The 20,672-nt window shown below is 39.7% G+C and overlaps 1 protein-coding gene across 1 annotated transcript in view; it reads right to left on the reverse strand.

The window, feature by feature from the left end:
- Positions 1 to 20,672, reverse strand: part of ASPG (asparaginase) — a 47,860-nt gene that overhangs the window by 25,211 nt on the left and 1,977 nt on the right. The window contains exons 2-7 of the mRNA XM_027887479.1: positions 15,961 to 16,090; positions 11,787 to 11,898; positions 9,155 to 9,280; positions 7,606 to 7,689; positions 6,367 to 6,565; positions 230 to 297 (exon numbers count right to left, since the gene is read on the reverse strand). Of these exons, the coding sequence (XP_027743280.1) occupies positions 230 to 297; positions 6,367 to 6,565; positions 7,606 to 7,689; positions 9,155 to 9,280; positions 11,787 to 11,898; positions 15,961 to 16,090 (719 nt within the window). The remainder of the gene's footprint in view (positions 1 to 229; positions 298 to 6,366; positions 6,566 to 7,605; positions 7,690 to 9,154; positions 9,281 to 11,786; positions 11,899 to 15,960; positions 16,091 to 20,672) is intronic.

Raw genomic sequence — 20,672 nt, forward strand, 5'->3', positions numbered from 1 at the left:
AAGATGATCTATCAGACACAAAGCTGTATACCTCTACTACAGTCTCTTCAAAAGAGAAGTCTGACTGCTCATATGAAAAGCATATGAGCACTAAACCTGATGTCTTCTTGATGCTGAGCATGTCCTGTTAGTGCCACCTCTCCCAGTTCAGAGTGCTCAGAAAGCCTCAACCAACAGAACATCATGCAAGTTCTAGCCCAGGTGAGACATTCACTTGTCATACACTGACCTGAGTTCCGTTGTTATGTAGTTGGCCTGATACCAGCCTGGATTCATGGTCAGAAAACAGAGCTTCATCTTCTCAGACATGAGAGATGACAAATGCAGTTACTGTTGCTGCTAATCACCTCCAGAGTTTATTAGGTAGTTACTAACGATTAAATAAAATAGCAAGGATTCAATTAACTCCGATTATACATTTGGAGCCAGAAGCCAGCTGTTTAACTAATAGTTTGTTTGTGTTGCATTATTAGAAGCCAAGTCATGCATTATTGATTTCAAAATTTCACTGCTTCAGTGCAGGAGCACAGCATTTGTAGCGCTGACGGCTCCTACAAGGCAGTGGAAGAGGTTTAACAAACAGCAGCCAACAGCTCAGAGCGTTGTGCTTCAATGAAAACAGACCACGCTGTAAAGCTGCTGTTTCCCCATCGTGAGTTAAGCTTTTTAGATTTTGGAGAAACTCCCAAGCAGCAAGACAGATAAAAGATCTGCGTGCATAATACTGACTTGCTCTCAGCCATGCAGAGAGTTACTCACACCAATTACTTGCAATCACCAGACAGCCACTTGCAAAAAAAAAAAAAAAAAAAAAAAAAAAAAAAAAAAAAAAAAAAAAAAAAAAAAAAAAAAAAAAAAAAAAAAAAAAAAAAAAAAAAAAAAAAAAAAAAAAAAAAAAAAAAAAAAAAAAAAAAAAAAATCAGAGTACATTTAAAAGCCTCCATTGAAGCCTACTCTCTTGCCCTCTTACCAGAGATACTAAAAACTACACAATCCATTAAGTCAGGACAGAAAATAGCAGTCTTCTATAAGATTTTATGAACTTCCCTTTCCTGTCGTGGTGCCCTGTCAGCAACTAAAGCCTCTGCTTGTTCTTTCTAAAAACTGCCATACGTCATTAAACAGGTCACAAGCAGTTGGCCTGGCATCATGTTTGTCCAACCAGCACACTGAATGTTTGTCACACTGCAGCACATGGATTCCTAATGCCCTGGGATTGGGAGAATTGAAATACAGACCACTTCTACAGTTTCTTTCTTTGTGCTAGGCTGTCCACCATAATTCTGAAACTATCTGGCTGGACTTAATATTTATCCAGATAGCTCTCAGGGGCTTCCATGAGCTTTCCAGAGCAAGTTAGAGACTTTCAGGAGGTATATGGGTAAGTGCAGAAGCCATGCGTTTGTGGTGCATGAGCTTCATAGGCCTGGTTAATGATGTTAAGAGGCAGCAGCATCATGCAATAAATCTACTCCTCTCAACTTTCTAACACACAAGTTAATTCTTTAAAAGCAGCCTCTTCTACAAGAAGGGATAGCAATAAAATTGTATCACAGCTTGCTTTCTTTTATCCTCCATAAGGTAGGAGTCCCTGCCAAAACTTCACAAACGCATACTACTATGTTTGGCAACTGTCAGCATCCCTAATGCCTGTAATGAACTTGAAGAATGAACTGAGTAAACCTGCCTTGGCATGGATCACTAAGATACTGCCAAAAGCAGAAGACCAAGGAAAGAGATCAGAGGATAGGTTCAGAAGTCAGACCTATACCAGGCCTATACCTGTACTCTTGGAGTACACTCTACCAAATAATATATCATCTCCAAGATAAATTTAATGCATGCAGACATAGTATAGTGATGTAATTCCAAATTGTACTTAAAAAAAAAAAAATAAAGATTGCCTCTGAGTTAACATTCACTTGGGCATGAACCTTGTCACCCTACATAACGTGTTTGGTGCTGCAGACTCCTCAGATGTCAGTTTTCCATTAGCCAAACAAGTCTAAAAGGCAGAAGAAAAGGCAAATGTGATGCAAGTGCCAAAGACAAACAAATATACATAAAAGCCCAACTTCACCTGAGATTTATTTAACTCTGTTGAATAAGTGAGGCAGAGCACCATGCAGGGGAAAAAAAATTAGAACATGCCCTTTGCATCCTGAATCTCAAAAACTGCATCCCCTAAAAGGAACAGTATTTATGTCACATAGCTAAGTTCAAGCATCTTCATTGTACTGAATAAACCAGCTGTCTTGCAGCCTATAGTCATACCACACAGCAATCTCCTTTTCTTGGTTAAATTTAAAAAAAAAAAAGTAAGAATCCTTAAAAACCCTTAAGTAGGAAACTCATATACAAGTAAGTGAAGTACAAAAAGCTGTCTCTATTGGTGTTTGTAGCAGTTTTTTTCCTATGGATGAGTGACTAATTAGGGATACTCAGCATAGCACAGAAAACAGTAACCTGTTCTGACTTGGACAGCCTCTGCTTGTAAAGAGTTTAACTGATCCAATGTACTGCATTATGTAAATACAGATGCAAAGCTGAGGAGCAAAGGTAAGCTAGCTACTGGTGTGGCACAGCAGAAAGTAAGTTTTTTAAAGCAATGTACATAAAATAAAGATGTAATGGTTATTTATATACTCTATCCAAAATGGTTTGGGATAGATTGCATTATTCAAGGAGACTGCATTCAAGATGTTAAAGCCTTTTGTTTACTCTTCCAAACCATCACATAAACAATAGTCTGATTTTCCAGTCTCCCTCTACCTACCAAACACTATAGCCTTTAAAATTACAGTCAAAAAAACACATCCTTATCTTATGCAGGTTTATTATCATACACACACACAGAGAAATATGGTGAGAGGATTAGTGCAGAAAAAACATCAATGTGACTTATAAATAAAATAAAAAAGAGAAGCAGCTCTGCATGGATCAGAAAGCAGCAAACCCCCCCACCTGTCAAAGGGTGCCTATGCCACAATGCAGGTTTCAGCTTATAATGGGAGAGCAGCAACTCAGAGCGACACCTCCCTTAGGAGTGGTGACTGAATTCCGAGTTATGAAATCAAACAAGAAATACAGCTTTTCTTGATTGCAGAGCTCCAGACAAACAGCAGCACTTTCTTCTCATCCTTCTCTGCAGGGCTACAGGTGAGCCCTACCATTATATAAGCTGCCCCAGCACTCATTACAATTCATGGCGCAGCCGAGGGGTTTGGAGCACAGGCCAACCTATGGCTACAAGTCCCTGAAGGAGGAGGCAAGCTAGCACAGACCCCCTTTTTTGGCAGTTTGTTAAAAAAAAAAAAAAATCAAAAAATCGACACACATCTATGGTCGTTGCAAGAATCAATATACCCACTTAGAACGGAGCGGGGACGGGGACTGAAGGCACTCCAGTGAAGAGAGCTGGCATTTGCCATAATACACAAATGACCTGGGCTTTTAATATAAATAACCAGAAGTGCCAACCAAGATGCAGACTTGGCCAGTAACTAACAGTTTTTCTCTAATGAGACTGGTGGGTAGATGAGCCCAAAAGGGCCCTCTAACCTTCTGCTGCTGTACCACATCTGCACACACAGTCACACAGGCTGCTTGTCCCCTGCACAAGTTGTTTCTCATCATATTGTCCTGTACATGTGCACCACTCCCAGAAGTTACATGCATCTGTTATGAAGAAAGTCCAGTCACATTAACAAAGCAAGTTTCATGTGTGCTTCATTAGGACAGTCAAGAATAGAGGAGAGCAATCAGTTATGAAATATACTGAGAATCGTTACACATTTCAAGTGAAAGAGTTCTCCTTGTCTCTCATGTTTTTGAAGTATAGGAATAGTCCTTGTCTCTCCTGTTTTTAAAGTATAGGAATAGTCCTTTTCTCTCCTATTTTCAAAATATGGGAGAAATAAGGCAAGGATTTTTTATTTGATAGGCTTTGAGATTTTAGGAATATTTTTGGTTATTTCTATATGTACCACAATTGAAATGTTTCCGTGATTCTGTGATTTCCAATTCTGCCACGAAAGTGTTTCCCATCAGCACTGGGTTTCTTACTAAGCTCAGGAGAGGGCTAGACTTTTTCACGTCTTACAGGAGTTTCCTCTGCTAAGTTGAAAGTCTTGAGGAAGCTGACACACTTACTTGTCTAAAGCTGGGTAATGGGACTCTCAGGTGTTGCTAACATAGCTAAGGATACAGCCAAGAACGCAGCCAGTTAAGGGATTAGAAATCCACTAGGAGCCTCACCTAAAGAAGGAACGGGGTGAAAAATGGGTATCAAAAATGAAGAAGAGAGCTGCAAGGGTAAGGGAGGGAAGAGGACTAAGCTTCAACCTCTCAACTCGATCTCTGAAGTAGATTGTTGCTTTTATATGCTATGCCTACCCACAAACAGCATGTCTTCTCCTCATTCCTGTGTACCAACCCATGATCCCATTACGGTTCCCACTTCCTCCATCCTGCCACTTCTCCCCTTCTGCTTCTCTTTCATTCCCAGCTTTGTTAGAACTGGGAAGCCTGAGGAAGAGTTTCTTCACGTGGCCTACTCCTCCTGACATCCTCAGGCTGCTCTCCGTAATGCTTCATCAGCAAGAGTCAGCCCTGTCTCCAGGAGGATTAAGACATATTACATAAAGTCATTTGGAGAAGAAAAAAAAAGTAGAAAGATGTTAGATTTGTTTGATTTGTTTTCAGATTTGTTGTTAGATTTGTTTTTAAAAGCCCAAGTGGTTTCTTGTCTCCACGAAAGCTTCATATGAGGACTGTACAAGCAAACTCAAGACAGACAGTGATGTTTCAAACTATTACTTCGGACAAAATAAAGCAGCACTAGTAGAGTGCCCATACTATAAACTATGTTCTTTCAAAATGGAACAATCCTTCAATAGTGACACCGTCATCTTGGATAAATGATGTTACTCTAACTGGGTAATCAACTGAAGCAAATAAAAATAGAGCCTATCACACCATCAGTTTTTAAAACAGAAATCCCCACTGATACCAATGAGGCATTTACTGAAGACATAATGGGAGCCAATATGGGCCAAGGGAAGTGCTTAATAACTTTCTCATTTTTCTACTCTGGACAAGGAATCACAAAACAGCTCATTCAAATCCAAGAGAGAAATAGCACACAATTTGCAGCTTGATTTCATTATTGATCAGCCAGTAAAAAGAATTTATTTATACCTTATTTGAGGCAGTTCATAAAGACTCAAGAAATAAGATTCCCCCAATTTACTGCAGCAATCAACTGACAGCATTTCTGTTGATTTCAGACACATCCTCTTTGTCACAGCACAGTAACACAACAGTGGCAGACTCTCTACCTGAGAGATGTCTTACAGGCAACTACAGTACTACACAGGCTTCCTCAGTTCGTATCTGGCTGCTACAATCACAGCACTCTGATCCTGAAACTTTGTTAAGTAATTCCCACTCTTTAAGTGGAAGGGATAAGTTTATTTTTCCAAATTGCAGAATGTCTTTCTCTAGTAGTAGAAACCATCATAAGGGCACGTTGCATGGCACAGGGCTAGAGCTCCTACTGCTACTAACGGCACCTTAGCAAAAGAATTGAGGAACACCCTTCTGTTCCCATTTTTTTGTAATAATGGAGATTTCGATCAAGTCCTTCTCCTATTTAATACCTAGTCTACCCAATATCATGTTATATTTTTTCAAAACTGTCCTTTAGCATATTTTTTGGCAGTTCCTCATTTGGCTAGATTCCAAATGCGTCTCTCTTCTCCCCTCTCCAAAGAAAGGGTGCCATTTATCCAAGAGCAGACATCATTGTGCTAATGACTTTGTAAATGGATACTGAAACCTTCACGTAGTTTTTCCCTTCCTTAAGAAACTGACACACAGAAATTACAGGGAGCCTGAGAAAGTTTTGGGGAAAAAACTTCATACAATGCATATTTTAAGTCTGCTGTTTTCAGTGTGCTTGCAGTTCAGACAGGTCCTAAATATCCAGTAAAACATCTTACACGTTGACATGCATCAAACAGAGAATCTGTTGAAGCTGCAAGTACTCTGCAATGACTTCTTTGCTCGACTTCAGAGCCGGGCATGGTCGTTAATGAGATTAAACTCTTTGTTCTTTCAGTCCTCATTCCCTCATTTTTATCTTTAGACCAAGCATTTTCATGACACAGGGGCAACATTCCCTCTGGTTAGTCTGGATCTTCAGTCAAAGTCAGTCTAGCTCACATCTATATTCAATAGATAAATGCAGTTGAGTCGCAAAATCTCAGTCGTACTAATACTTCAACAGGTTCAGAGCAGATGGAGTCAAGCTACAGAGCTTTCAAAGATTTTTTTGAGATTAAAAACAACATTTCAACTAGGTACAGATCCTTTTCAGCTTTTTAGTTCTATTGCATGTGGCATAAATTACACGGCTTAAGAGATGATGTTGCTTACTTGTAATATCAACCTCAGCATTTGCAAGTGGAGGCAGGTTCGGTGAGGAAAAGGCATTGAAACTCCCAGCATCCACCTTAGTCACCCTATTTCCCCTGTACAGTTTATTATAAAAATACAGGCACACCTGCAAGACAAGTAAAGAAACAGGTCTATGAATAAGCCAGTAATTAAAAGATGCTGTAGATAAATACTGTAGTCCGTCCTTTATAAAGTGTTTTCTAAATGTTTAAAGCAACTCAGAGGCTAGTAGATGTTTACAAGTCTAACCCTTTCAAAAAGAGTTGGCACATCTGTCACACATTGGTTTAAGAATTTAAGAACAAAACAAGTTAAGAGCTAACTAGTTTCATAACCCTCTCATGAGACATAGTCTAGGAGACAGAAAATTTGCCTGAGTCCATTTCAGAGATAGAGGAAAGAAACAGTGGACTTTTTAATATATTCATCAGTTACGTATAAATTCAGAGTCCAAAACATAACAAAAGGCCTAGTGAAAATGAGGATAACTTTCAAAAGAGTTACCACACATAAATAATTACGTTCCACCTCAAAGCTCCTAAAGTTTGTCAATTAGAACATGAAGGAAGAGATACCTCAAAGCTGTTATCAGTTATTAAGATCTGGGCCAGTCAGCTATTGTTGTTGTCTTACGAGAACTGGCTTGGGGAGCATGGCAGAAGTGAAATGAGGTGTAACCTGACCCTTTTTCTCTCTGATTTTTGGGCTGCACAGCATAAAAATCTTTAAAGGCAGGGTGCTGAGACTATGGAAGTACTTTCATGTCCATTAGCAGTAGCGCTCTCGACACTTCAGTCTTCAGGAACTAGAGGTGACAGACATTCATATCAGTTCTAGAGCAACTACAGAATTTCAAAGTAACATTCAGTTAAAAAACTGAAAGTGTTTCAGACCCCACATACGTGCAAGAGAACTTCCCATTTCAAGTCTGTTGCAATGTATGTTTCAGACTTGATAGGCTTTATAGATTGTAGATGACCAAATGGGATATGACCAATGCAAAACCAGCACCTGTTACCTCAGTGGAATCCATTCATCTTCCTGTTTAAGTGCAAGTCCTTACTGCCTACCAGATATTTTGTGTATATGTGTCCTGGCTAGAGGGAGAAATGAAGCTGCTGAGATGGTCTTCCCAGGCAAACAGACCTCAGGAATCACAAATTGCCCAGCCATCAGCAATGCCCCCAGAAGGTTGTCTCGGCCGTCATTCTGCAACTCGTATATGGGCACCTGAAGAGCAGAGACTGAAATTACACCCTGGCCCTTATGTAAAGCCTACACAGCAGAAAAAATGAGTCCAACTTATGCAATACAAATACATGAATAATTTATGTAACGATGATTTACGACAAAAAAGTTTCCTTCTTCTAAACTATTTTAGACTGCAACAGATGGCAAGATTTCTCCCTGTGCTTAACAGACTTTTATCATTTAAGGGCTTAAAAACCGATATGGAGATGATTCTGGTGTGATTAAGCATATTAAGACTGGTTCAGGAAAAACATAAAAGTTAGAAAGAAGTCATAGTTAAAGTGACTGAGCATGGGAGAAGTGATGATACAGAGAAAAAGCAACAGCCCCAGATCATGCAGATCTGTCACTGTGGGCTTCACAACAGCTCTCTTGCACCATCTTTCCTCACAGTATAGAAAAACTGAGCCAGCAGGTTATTACTGACAGAAAAGGGCAAGATTAAAAACAGAAATTTGGTCTGCTGAGTGACGACTTCCATGCCTTTTCAGATTGCCTCTTTATTAAGTGAGAGTCAGAGCTCCTTTCAGCAATGAAAAAAAGGAATCACATGCTCCCTTGCTGGATCATATGTCAGGCAGATCTCCAAGAAATACAGCCAAAAAGAAAGCAAAACCTTGACTGTGATGTATCACGACTAGACTGCCCCACGTCAAGAAAGTAAGTGGGAGCCTACTCCTTCCTAGACTTTTGTATTTTGACTTCAAATAGACCACATGTGAAAGGGAAGTTATGAGACTGGGGAGGGGAATTTTACGGTACGATGTTTCATCTCTCCTTTGTGATTAGAGCTGTATTTTACACTCCAGCAAGCTATTCTAGTAAGACAACCCCTCCCCCTCAGACAATATGCAAAGGGCTGATCTCCAGCTAACAGAATGAAAATTAATAAATGCAGTCTTCAGAGGAAAGGAAACAGGCCATATTAGATGCTTTTGGAATAGAGATGATCAAAAATGCATCTAATGTACACAGTTTATTGAAAAAAATTATAAAAATGCAACAATGAGCAACATAAATCAGGATAACAACTGATGAAGTAGAAAACAATAAGCTTCAGGGCTTTAAAAGGAAAAAAAGACAGCTAACAACCAGCAGCCACCTGAGGCTGGAGAGATGCTTCTTATATAAACCGATTAATACACAATGGCCAATGACAGGCTCTTATATCTTTCTCTGAAGCATCTGGCCCCAGCCATAATGAACTACAGGTCTGATTTGGTACAGAGTTGTAAAGTCATTAATGATAAAATTATGGGGCAGATCCTCAGCTGGTGAGCCCGTCAGTTCTCACTGATTTCTGTGAGCACTGTGAGCATTCACCCTGGCCAGGGGCCTGCCCTGCACTACTAAGCTATACAGTGATAATCAGGATACAACCAAGTCTTGCATATAAAAACAAAAAAAGAGGCTTCCTGCTTCAACTTCAAATCAATTCCATTACCTGAGATCCTGTCAGAACAACAGTTTTACCCAGGTTCTCACACATGAAGGATAAGGCTGAAGCTGTATATGCCATAGTATCAGTACCATGAAGGATCACAAAACCATCGTACTTTTCATAGTGCTCCTGGAGATGGAGAGACAGTTTTCACATTGTTAGAGCAATGCACTGGCACCAGCAAGTGAGGTACATAGTGCATTAATTTCACAGATGCAGGCAACATCACATAATACATTGAAGTGTCCTGGACACACAATTCCTCCTAAAGTTTTCCTGTTTCCAGTTTAAATAAAATTAAGGGTTAATAGGTCACTAAGCACTAGAGCCAGTAATTCTAATTATGGAACAGTCAAAGAGATTGTTCCATGTATACATATTAATGCAGCATTTTTAAACCAGAAGACTGCTAATTAGGAAAAGCTTAGCAGTGGCTTTAAACAGGAATGTTAACATATGCAAATTAGTCGTATAGTCTGATTTCTTGTTGCCGCTTTTACTTTAGGGATTACACCATTTACAGGAACAGATTAGGCAAACCAGGGCTATCATAACATACAAAAAACCCAGTCCATTTAATCTGAGTGGCAGACAGGCAAACTGCCAGTGTCAGAGTGCCCTCTTCTGATGGAAAGTCGTCCTTTCCGTAGCAGAAAGCAGTGAAGAGGTTTCTTGTTCATTAATGGGCGTTCACTTGCCGGTTTTTGAGAAGTCCCTTTAGACTATAAGGCACGTGCAGATGTAAAAACTAATTTTATAATATTTTTAATCTACATACAGTTCCACACAGGACTTTTTAAAATGCAAAGCCATGAATCACACAGCTCATCCTATTAGAATAAAGTCATCTGCTGGCTTTTGGAAGAAAAAGAAATTGGTTCCTCTGTTTTAAGGGTGATGCACATAATAAATGCTGAAGTGAGAGACTGATGTCCCTGTTGTAATTTGGTAACATGGAAAGGACTTCATAGAACCCTTAAGCAGATATATGAAGGGCCAGTGTGGGGGGAAAAAAGGAGGTTTGCCATGGAATTAAACAAGATTTTCTTAAATTTATGCTTCTTATGTTACAGTAGGCACACACACTTGGCATGCCCTGATAATAAGGTCACCTCCAAACTCACCTGTACGTTTCTACTTGTCCTTTTGCTATTCCTTCACTGATACTCGTATGTACCTGTTGTTACCTGCTGGAAGTTTCAGGGGATTTCTGCTTATCTCTAACAACTGAGCCAACACAACAACTGCCAGCGCTGCAAGATCTTTCAGTACACCAAACTATAGCCTGATGCAAAAAGCATGGTGTAGATATTCCCCAACAGAGTAACAAGGTTAGTAGGTTTCAAGAAGGGCCAAGATCACAGAAATAGCCACTTGTCCTCTCTGAATCAGTATGCTGACCAATGTTTTCAGCCTTAAAAACCTATTACATGCAAAAGAACATAGTTTGGTTTAAGTCTCACAATTCATTTTTAGTTTTTTTTTTTTTTTAAAAAAAACCCTGCCAGTAAGGAAGAAAGGCAAATTCTCCCATGTTCAGTGTGGGATTGCTTCCCTCTCTTGGAACTGGGCTTTTCCCAGCTGCACCCCTGCTCCATCCTAGAGGTTTTCCATTTACACACCAGCTCCACCTCTTCTTTGCCCTGGCAAGACGCATTTGATAGGGGAGGCAACCTCCCCTAGCTTGGTGGTTTCAGGATGAGAGAGCCTAAAGGGGAAAGGCTGTTACCTGGATCTTCAGCATCACTCCCTGCATTATTAAACTGTTCACGTGCTCTGCTACTGTGTGGTCGAAGAAGGGAATTTACACTATAAAGCCTCAATATCGCAGAGAGAGCAGGAGGGGAAGAGCAGTATCTTCCTAGTCCCACAGTTATTTTTTTCTAACAGCTACATATGAATTCCTGGTGTGAAGCATTTGAAGTGTTTTGCATTTCTGCTTTCTTAAAAGCACACGGCTAAGGTCAGACATGGGGACAGGAGCAGAGAAATGCTGATTTTTATTAACCCAGGGAAGGTTGTAATGAATTTAACTATATATGAAGAAATAAATAGGGCTTTAAACATGTCTTACTGTGGAAAAACCTAACATTTTTTTTACTAGTTGCAAAGTCAAAGCTACTGAAGTCCATATGTATCCAGTGTAAGAAAGGCATGAAGATATGAATTTATTTTCTATGTCAATAGCCAACTATTAAACTATTTGAACATTCAAATGATGTGTAACTAAGAAACCTTCAATTAATTTACCTACACTTAAGGATTTTATTCAACATTTTTGGACAGTGAATTTGAGCCAACATTTTAAAACACATCGACCCACATATTACATATCTTATTCAATTATAGCTGCAATTTTTCTACTTATTTTATTGTATGGGATTATGGCATGGCTTATCATTGGAAGAACTATATAACTTTAAGGAATTTGCAACATTTTCAAAAGAAAAAAAATTCAGCAAACCTTGCAAGTGCAGTACTTGTTATTTTGTAAGTAACTAAGTAAAGTACTTAACATTTATATTTAAAGAAACATATATACGTATCACACTACTGAATTATCTTTCTAAGCATACTGGATACACTGCTGGCTTTGTTTAAGTGACAAATGAACTCTTATCCCACACCACAGTACCTCAAGTTTCTTTGCAATTTTGGCCCAGTCTTCTGGTGTCATGTTGGAAGAATCAAGCAATGGTGAAAGCTCAAGGATTGTGTAAAAGATTCTTTTGTTTTGCTTAGAGACACTGTGAAAAAAGAGAATTGGAAAAAAAAATTCTTAGAATTCTTGGAATTCTTATCATCTCATCATTTTTTATTTTTTCTTTGAATCATCAGATTTTAGCCTTTACCTTCCCATCCTCCAAACCTAGGTGAAAAAAAGGTCTTAAATTTGGAAATTAAATTCCAAAGTTTAGAAGTTTGTGGCTTGATGTGGTTTAAAGCACAAACACCTAAATTTAATTTAATAATAAATAAAATCTTGGAGGCAGAGAGGAGCTGTCAAAACTAAAGTCAGTAAAGACAAACAGGGACTTACACTGTTTAAGTTTGTTACTGATGTCTAAGTTAATACAAAGCCTTAAGGTCTAAAAATGCTTCATAAGCTGTTGAGAGGAATCTGTAAAGCTCCCAATGTTTACAGGGGGGACAAAACAGAAGAGGTGCAACAACTTTGTCATCCTTTGATAAATATAAATAGATATCCTATAATAGATACTCTTTCCTGACACAAAGGGTATCTTGAGCGCTTTATGACTAAGATTCACTTTCGTGGTTCCAAGAAGATCCATTAATTTTTTCTGACCTCAGATTTCAGAATAAAGCTCTCTTGGTTCTTCAAATGAACTGCCGCCTTTGCTAGTAATAGGCCAACTTTGAAAAAGCCCAGTCCCAGCCTATTAGACCTATTGTCACCTTGTAATGGAAGTCTAGTCTATGGTGCCAGCTATACCTTGTTACGTGGAGTTTAAGGATGTCATAACACCAAAGATCTTAAAATACTGCCATAGGCTGAAAACAGAGACCTCAGGACCATAAACAACTCACTGGCGATCCATTACTGGCGACTGAACAAGTGCAACCTTGACAGCTGGGAAATGACTGCTCCAAGTATAATAAAAACAAGCCTTAGTAACTATGCAAGGGAAAAAAATTCCACTCTAAACCAAAACCAGACAGGCAACGGGATAAAGTACCTGTGGGGCTGAGGAATGTAACTGTCTCAAATGTCACGCAGTGTGTAGCCCAGCAGAGAGAGACCAAGGATTAAGAAGTTTTTAGATACTCAAATATCTTACAAAAATACACAATCCCAAATTTGGGGCTGAGTTATCAAAGGCAATGGTGCCTATGGAATCACAGTGGATTTTCTTAGCTCTAAGCATGCTGTCTGCTCTCCTGCCTTCAAGGACCACAGCTCTCCATTCCTCCACCTGCCCTGTCTCAAGAAACCTGACTCTTCAAAGACCTTTGATTTGGCATCCAAATGGGTTGCACACAGAGCATGTGTTATACCCCACAAAAAAATGCCACAATTAACTTTCTAACCTCTCAGAATAAAGTCAACTATGTATAAATTCAATTTGGCAGTTTAGATTTGGGTTAATAAAAGAACCCTAGTACTAATATTTTCTGCTACCTTTCTGAAGCTTAAAAGATGAAAGAATATCCCATATTTTCACCCATTCTAAGATGAGCTGGAATATGTTTCTATTTCCGAATGCTGCAGTCAACATGCTGCATGCTCTTGTAAAACATCTCTCTCCATCTTTCTCGTAGGCTCCCTTCTGGTACTGGAAGGCCAGAATTACATCACCCAAAGCATTCTCTTCTCCAAGCTAAACAAATACAATTCTCTCATCCTTTCCTCATAGCAGAGCTGCTCCATCCCTCTCATCATCTTAGTGTCCATCCTCTAGACTTGCTCCAACAGCTAAATGTCCTTCCTGTGCTGGGGACCCCAGAGCTGGATGCAGTGCTCCAAGGGGGCCAGAGTGGAGTAGAAGAGCAGAATCCACTCCCTCGCCCTGTTGCCCACACTGCTTTTGATTCAGCCAAGGATACAATCCGTTTTCTGGGCTGTGAGCATAAATGGTCGGCTCACATCAACCTCTCACCCACCAGGACCCACAGGTCCTTCTCAGCAAAGGTGCTCTCAATCTGTTCATCCCCTGTCTGTGCTGATACTGGGGGATGCCCGGACCCGGGTGCACCACCTTGCACTTGGTCTTGTTAAACCTCATGAGATTCCCATGAGCCCCCTTCATGAGCCTGTCCAGGTCCCTCTGGATGGCATCCCATCCTTCAGGTGTGCCAACAGCACCACTCAGCTTGGTGTGTCACCTGCGAACTTGTGGAGGGTGCATTCAATTCCTTCATCTGTGAAATTAAAAAGATATTAAATGACACCGATTCCAATATGGACCCCTGAGGGACACCACTTCTCACTGATGTCCACTGGGGCTCTAAACCATGACCACTACCCTCTGGATGTAACCATCCAATCAATTCCTCATCCACTGAACAGTCCACCTATTGAATCCATCTCTCTCTAATCTCTCACCCAGGCACAGAGGTGAGGCTGACAGGGCAGCTGTTCCCAGGGTCCTTCTTTCTACCCTTTTTAAAGATGGGTACAATATTTCCCTTTTTCCAGTCACCTGAGACTTCTAATAAATTCTGCAGACCCACTCCCCTTTTGAAACCTGTAAGATTGTTACAGACAGCAGAGAGAGCATTTAAACAATGTGTTTAAACTGACATACTGTACCTAAGAAGTTAGACTTCACACGAAAAACTGCCTTGCTGGATATCACAGTTACACATGCTAAGAGTAAAACTGGAAGTAAGATTGTAAAGAAAGCTCCCCTGAGAATGCACTGTCTAAATAAAACACAACATATCAACAGAGAAACCAGACTTGTCTACAACTTTTGATGCCTCACTCTAAAAAGAGAACATATAATTGCTCTTACATCGATGTTACACACAGATATACAAAGTTCACAAAATACTCCTATTTTCTCCCCTCAGGAACTCACAATATTTCTCAACCATCTAGTTAAAATATCACTCGGCTAACACAAAAGACAAAATGGCAAATTGCCATGACTAACGTCCAGAAACAGCACTCTGCAGTGCCAGAAAAACAAGACAAGATTGGTTTCTAAACCCCAGGTTTTTGATGCGAATGATCGTTTTAAGCTCTTCTGTTCTTCACGGAAAAGATGTGCCAGGAGAAGTATATTTAGGATTCAAATGTGTATATTAGGGGACTTTTGTTTTGTTTATAATCCCTTAAAGGATTTAAAAGCTATTAAAGCACAAAATCAACACAGAGCCCCATTTTTCTTAGTGTAAGCATTGTATTTAACACAAACTATATGTTCCTATAAATACTACTGCACCAGGAGTCCATTAGTTTTCCCTTTACTACTTTTCCTTCTATCTGCATTTAAGTGGTTACTTTTAAAAGCTTTACAATAGAGACCTCAATACTAAGTAGACAGAAATTAATAAACCTTACATTTTCTTTGAATATCCTGATTTTCTCTTTAAAGATTAATGAATATCTATTTTTACTCTTATAGCAAATCAGCTATACTCCCATTTAGTTTTGAATGACTGTGTAAAATCACCCTTTGTGCAAAGTTAACATGTTTACAGGGGTACAGTCATTCATCACAGCTGGGGAATATTTCAAATTAGCATACTGCCCTCTAAATAAAACCTATAAGCTTATTCATCTTTGTCCAACAGTTAAGAAGAAATGCAGATTAATTATAAGCCCATTGCTTATTATCATAATGTTGCATAAATTTGGGAAAAACAATCAGCTTTTAGGGCTTTTAAAAACAGAAGGACTGCAGAATTAAAGCATGAGGCCTACTCACAGATGCATTAATTACATGCTACTTTTTCAGACATTTGCTGAAGATAATTCACATGGAGCTGTATGTAGTTTTCTTATGTATGTAGTTTCTGTAGAATATTTGTACGTTTGTACAGCAGCAAATTAGTATGAAAAAACAGGGAAAAAATGCAGGACTAAGCTGCCCAGAACGGTTAATTGTTGCCTAACTTAAAAGTTACTTCTCAGGCAGTTCTAAGGCACTTCATTGCAAATATACCAAAACACATATTTTCTATCATGTCAGACATGGTAGATTTTTTTCCTTTTAAGCTAATATAAGCATTTTTGCTAATCTCATCATGGATTCTTCATGCTAAATGTCTGGATGTGTAATTATCTGAAAATTGACACAATACTTCCTAACCCTCCCTCTCCCCAAGGAAACTGTACTTACGGGAGCACCAGTGTGTTCTCTGGTAATTCATGGGAGTTGTCCAGTATTGTTTCCTGGGCATATGCCTCATCATGCAGCATTGGCATTTTTTTCAAGCTGTTTACCAATTTATTGGCCTCAGGAGCAAGTCCTTAAAATAAAGAATAAAGAAAGTAAATAAAGGAGCAGGGATGGAAGGAAGTGAATGGCACAGTAAGGAGGGAAGAAGTTACACTGCAGTTTGCCCATCCTTCCAAATTTAATTTAAATAGTCTACTGCCAGTTTAAAAACATGAAAATTGGATATAGCTAATAAATCTCCATGCAGTTATCCTTTTCTTGACTTGAAATAAAGAAATCCTTTATTTAAGAAAAATAATGTTTCAAATCTCTTCCATATCCAATATTTATGCTTCATGTATTTTTAATTGTTGCTTGTCTGCAAATACCAATCAGCAACAGGGACAGGAGCCAATTTTTGCAACTGTAGCAAAAAGCTACTATTCTCTTTTACATATGCCATAGGTATTTTTGCTATTACTATTACTTTTTGGTGGCAAAAGACTTGCAAAGCACTGAGCGTTGTTTTATGCTATCAAGTTGTGATACAGCCTAGATATTTTCCACTAGGAGGTTTAGGACTGAACATCTGAACTGACAAGATGTAGAGAAGGTGCATAAACTGCTGAATAGAAAAAGTTGAAAGTGTGGATGCATCTCAAGCAGTGCTCACCCTCTCCCCTCCTGTGATTGGGGTCTGTCCCTCTGTGGCAGGGGCCCTAAAACAGCTGCGACTTAAACTAGCCTATGAATACAGTCAGTGCTTGGTGGGCCTGCAGGTGTCCTGGGTGCAACCAGGTGTTTCAAAGGGTGTCTGTATATATGTCTTTATTAGCCAGAAAGGCACCTAATTTTCTGAAGTTACAATCCTCAGCATGGTAGAACTGAGTTCACTTGTGAATCTAACCTGCATCCCCTGACACCCTGTTTCAGGAATGATAGCGACAGTCCTGGCATCCAGAATCAGAAGCCACCCTGTTTTTCAGCAGTCTGACTTTCTGGGATGTTTTCCAGTCAAGGAACTTCTATCAGAGGTACTTCCTTCTGGACTTCTAGATTCTAATGGTTTTACTGTCAAGTTCAGTTTAATCTCAGTGAATGTGTTTCATACCACCTGTTCAGATGGGGAACAAACTAGCAAACCTCATTGTTCTACTTCTGTTAGTTCTAGTTATTTTTAATGTGAGGCCAGGTAATTCCCTCCTGCTTCCTAGTTCTTTTTCTTTAAACATGACTCTCCTCCAAGTTAGCATCTGTAATTTTGTTTGCCTCACCTTCAAACAGCAAAGTTTATTTTAAGTACTCCAAAACACAGGGAGTATTTTCAATATCTTTTTCCACTTACTTTCCAAGCTGATGGAAAAATCTTTAAGAACTCCCAAATCTCCCTCCTGGCTTGCCTTAAAGGAAGTAGCAAGCCTCTTCATAGCCAACTTCCTCACAGGTCAGCAACAGCATTTGAGTGGATTTGTTTGGATTCCTGTCAGAATTCTTTGTTTTACAAAACATACGTAACACACTTTCAAGCTTTGGGTGTTTCATTCATTCAGCTATAATCCCTGCTTTTCCTATTAAAGATGTTCCTAGCTTAGTCACAAATGGCCACTTCTGCTGCACTTGGGCATAGATTCATTTTGGCTCGGAAACGCAGCCTAGTTTCAAGTGTTTCCTGGGTGTTTTCTGATTATTCTTCTGCTTGTCCAGTGTTATCTTGCTCTGAATATTGACGATGGATTAGACTGTTTATTTTTTGTGTTTGCCACAGGAACTGGAGAGTTGATGCACTTTCATTTTCTTTAATCCCTTCTCTATAAATGGCAGTTTCTCATCTCTTAATCACTAATCTGTCAGGATTTTTCTCTAATTGCTTGCACTGAACATAAACCTTTTTTTTTTTTAAGATGTTCTGCAGATGTACCCAAGACTACCCACTTACAACCTACGCAGTCCCCTACGTGCACCCACATCTAGCAGCGCTCTCTGCTTTACAGCAGAGAAGCAAACACAGGGGAACTCAAGTGCAACTGTTTTAAGAACACTTCTACTTTATTATGCACGGAAAACAACTTCTGGGAGCCAAGCTTGTTAACCAAGTATTTGAAGCAACTTCACCCCTACAGAGAAGAGGCAGGCTGTGCAACTTGTCCAAAGAGTTCTCATCAACTTCTGTCCTTTCCCTCTTTAGCTGGCCAGCCCGGGCAACACAAAGCGGGCAGACAAAGGCAGGACAGCAAAGAAGCACCTATGGCCAAGGAGAACAATTATGGTTCTGTCCCACCTACAGTTGAGGACTCTGCTTTTCACCCTGGTGCTATGGATAACACAATTATAGCTACCTGCCAAATGAGATATCCTATAACCTGTGCTGCTGCAGGGAACAGGGAGCTGAAAAACTCTGATGCAGTGGGGCTCTGCACTTAAGAAGCCACAGGCACTTGGGGAGAAAGACCATTCTGTACCTCAGCATGCTGAAATTATCCTCCAATCCTAAGAAACTCACCATGCTGAGGAATGCAAAGGACATTGCCAAGACAGTTTTGATGTATGTAATATCAATACAAATGGCACATACACCCCAAAATTAACAACTGTGGTGGTTTTAATCCAGGCCTTCCTTAGTGATCAGGTTGTAACTAAGGAAGGGGCAGTGTTCCCAGTATTCCATAAGATTGGTCTCGCTTATCTAAGGCTGAGGCCTGCAGCATCCACTGACCTGCCACATGGAAGCTTGGAGAGTGCTGGCTGTGTCTGCCAATCCTGCTTTCTAAGGGACGTGGTGAGATTTGTTTTACTAGTTATTTCACTAGTTCTCGGGTTTGATTGCGCATATCTATTCGGTGTCCCTTTTTGTTTCCTTTTGTCCCTTTTTCCCCTTTCCCTATCCCTTCAGGGGGTGTTTGGATTCCCGTTTGCTGTGTACATAGCATCTTAACTGTAATATACATAAAATATATTTTTTATATAACTAGCTTGGTTTTTGGGTTCTTCAATTTGCATAGTTTTTTTCCTTTGCCCTGGGGAAAGTAGAAAGGGGAGAAGAGAGGGGCTGCTACTGGGGAGTTGGGCATTTGGCAGGGAGCCAAGTCCGAACCATCACAACAACTACGTCTTGCAAAGGCAGAGGAGCAGAAAGCATTCTCCAAAATATTAATTTCAGCAGGTGTAGTCCTTAGAGCTTTCAGAAATGAGGTGCATAGATTTCAAACAGGAAAAGGTTTGGACAACAGCAGCCAGTCCTTTGGCAGCCTAGTCTGTCTAGAAAAGATAGATAAATAACTAAGTTACCTAGGCAGACTCCATTTCAAGACAAGTAATTTTTCTAAGGGTATTTAGCTTAATTCTACTTGGATTTGTTGGGTGTTTTTTTCCTTAGTTTTTCAGGTAAAAGCCAGGAAAGAGATCCAATCCACACGCCCAAGGAAAAGATCTTCCTGAAGGCACCAGCCAGGAGGAGCATGAGCACAAACTTGATGGAAAGATCTGTATCACAGTAACCTCACTATGGAGCACAGGAAGACTGTCTTTTTGAAATGAGCTCCTGATAAACCAAAAGAAACTGCTGTAGGAGGAAATAAGTAGGAGGAAGACTTTTTTAAAATTCACTGAAGTGGCTTGACAGCAAAATCATGAATACTGAGACAACACCTAAGTCTGGTTGTCATCCAACTCAAACTAAGAGAAACTAACTATTCATCCTCTAAAAATGATTCCTGTGCAGGTAACCTATAGGTATGCAGAAAGTCCAACAGGTCCAAGACATGCTGGAGTTGCCAGATGTGCACAGGTCAACTGCAGAAACTCTGCAGGAGGTATCATGTTGATAAATGACAGCTCCACATGTACAGTGAGCCAAAGCAATGTGATTGTATCAGTCTTGTACATGGGGGAAGTTCTGCCCAGAAACATATTGCTTGCAGAATACATTAGGCCTATCAAACCTGACTGATTTTAGAGCAATCCTTCTTCTCTCAACAACTGGAAAGGCCACAGAGATCCTTGTAAGCCTAGACAAAAATTAGGTAGAAACCTAGCTGGACCCCTTGACTTGTAGCAGCTGCTGTTATGAAAGGCTTTGTGCAGCTCAAGGAAGCTACTTCTGTTCACACTGCTTGCAGTAAAACACTTGTAGCTCTAGGTAAGATTGTAAACAGGCATTTATTTTCCATCCACAGGTTAATAAAAGAAATGAGCATCTATCAGGTTTTTTTCCCCCTTAAAGCATGCTGCCTTTCCCATGCCCTTTCACCAGCCTCTGAACACTAAAGACTGCCAAATATTCTGAAAGAGGTACTCTGGCTGCTCTGCAGCTAGATCTGTGTATGAAAAGCAGGTCAAAACCCTCACCAGGATACAGCAAGTCAGCATCATTGGATCATAACTGTTAGATTGTTTGCACATGCTTTAATGATTGACACTTGTTAAGCAAAAGTAAAAAAAGAAAAAAAAAAAAGGCAGACAAGATGAGAAGAGGTTATGGAGTTCATTCATAAAAGAATGAGACATGTGATTATAATTTATTTGCTTAAAGAGTCATTTGGGAAACTGAGGCAATAAAAGCAGGAAATTATTTTAGTATAAACAATGCAAACTGAAAAAGGAAAGTCACCACATGTCATTTGAAGTATGGACTTTTTTTTTTTTACCACTTTGATGGATTAAACACAGAGTTGACA

This window comes from Empidonax traillii, unplaced genomic scaffold (genome assembly GCF_003031625.1).
Source record: "Empidonax traillii isolate 1590-97213 ecotype Southwest subspecies unplaced genomic scaffold, ASM303162v1 scaffold213:size761030, whole genome shotgun sequence".
NCBI classification, from domain to species: domain Eukaryota; kingdom Metazoa; phylum Chordata; class Aves; order Passeriformes; family Tyrannidae; genus Empidonax; species Empidonax traillii.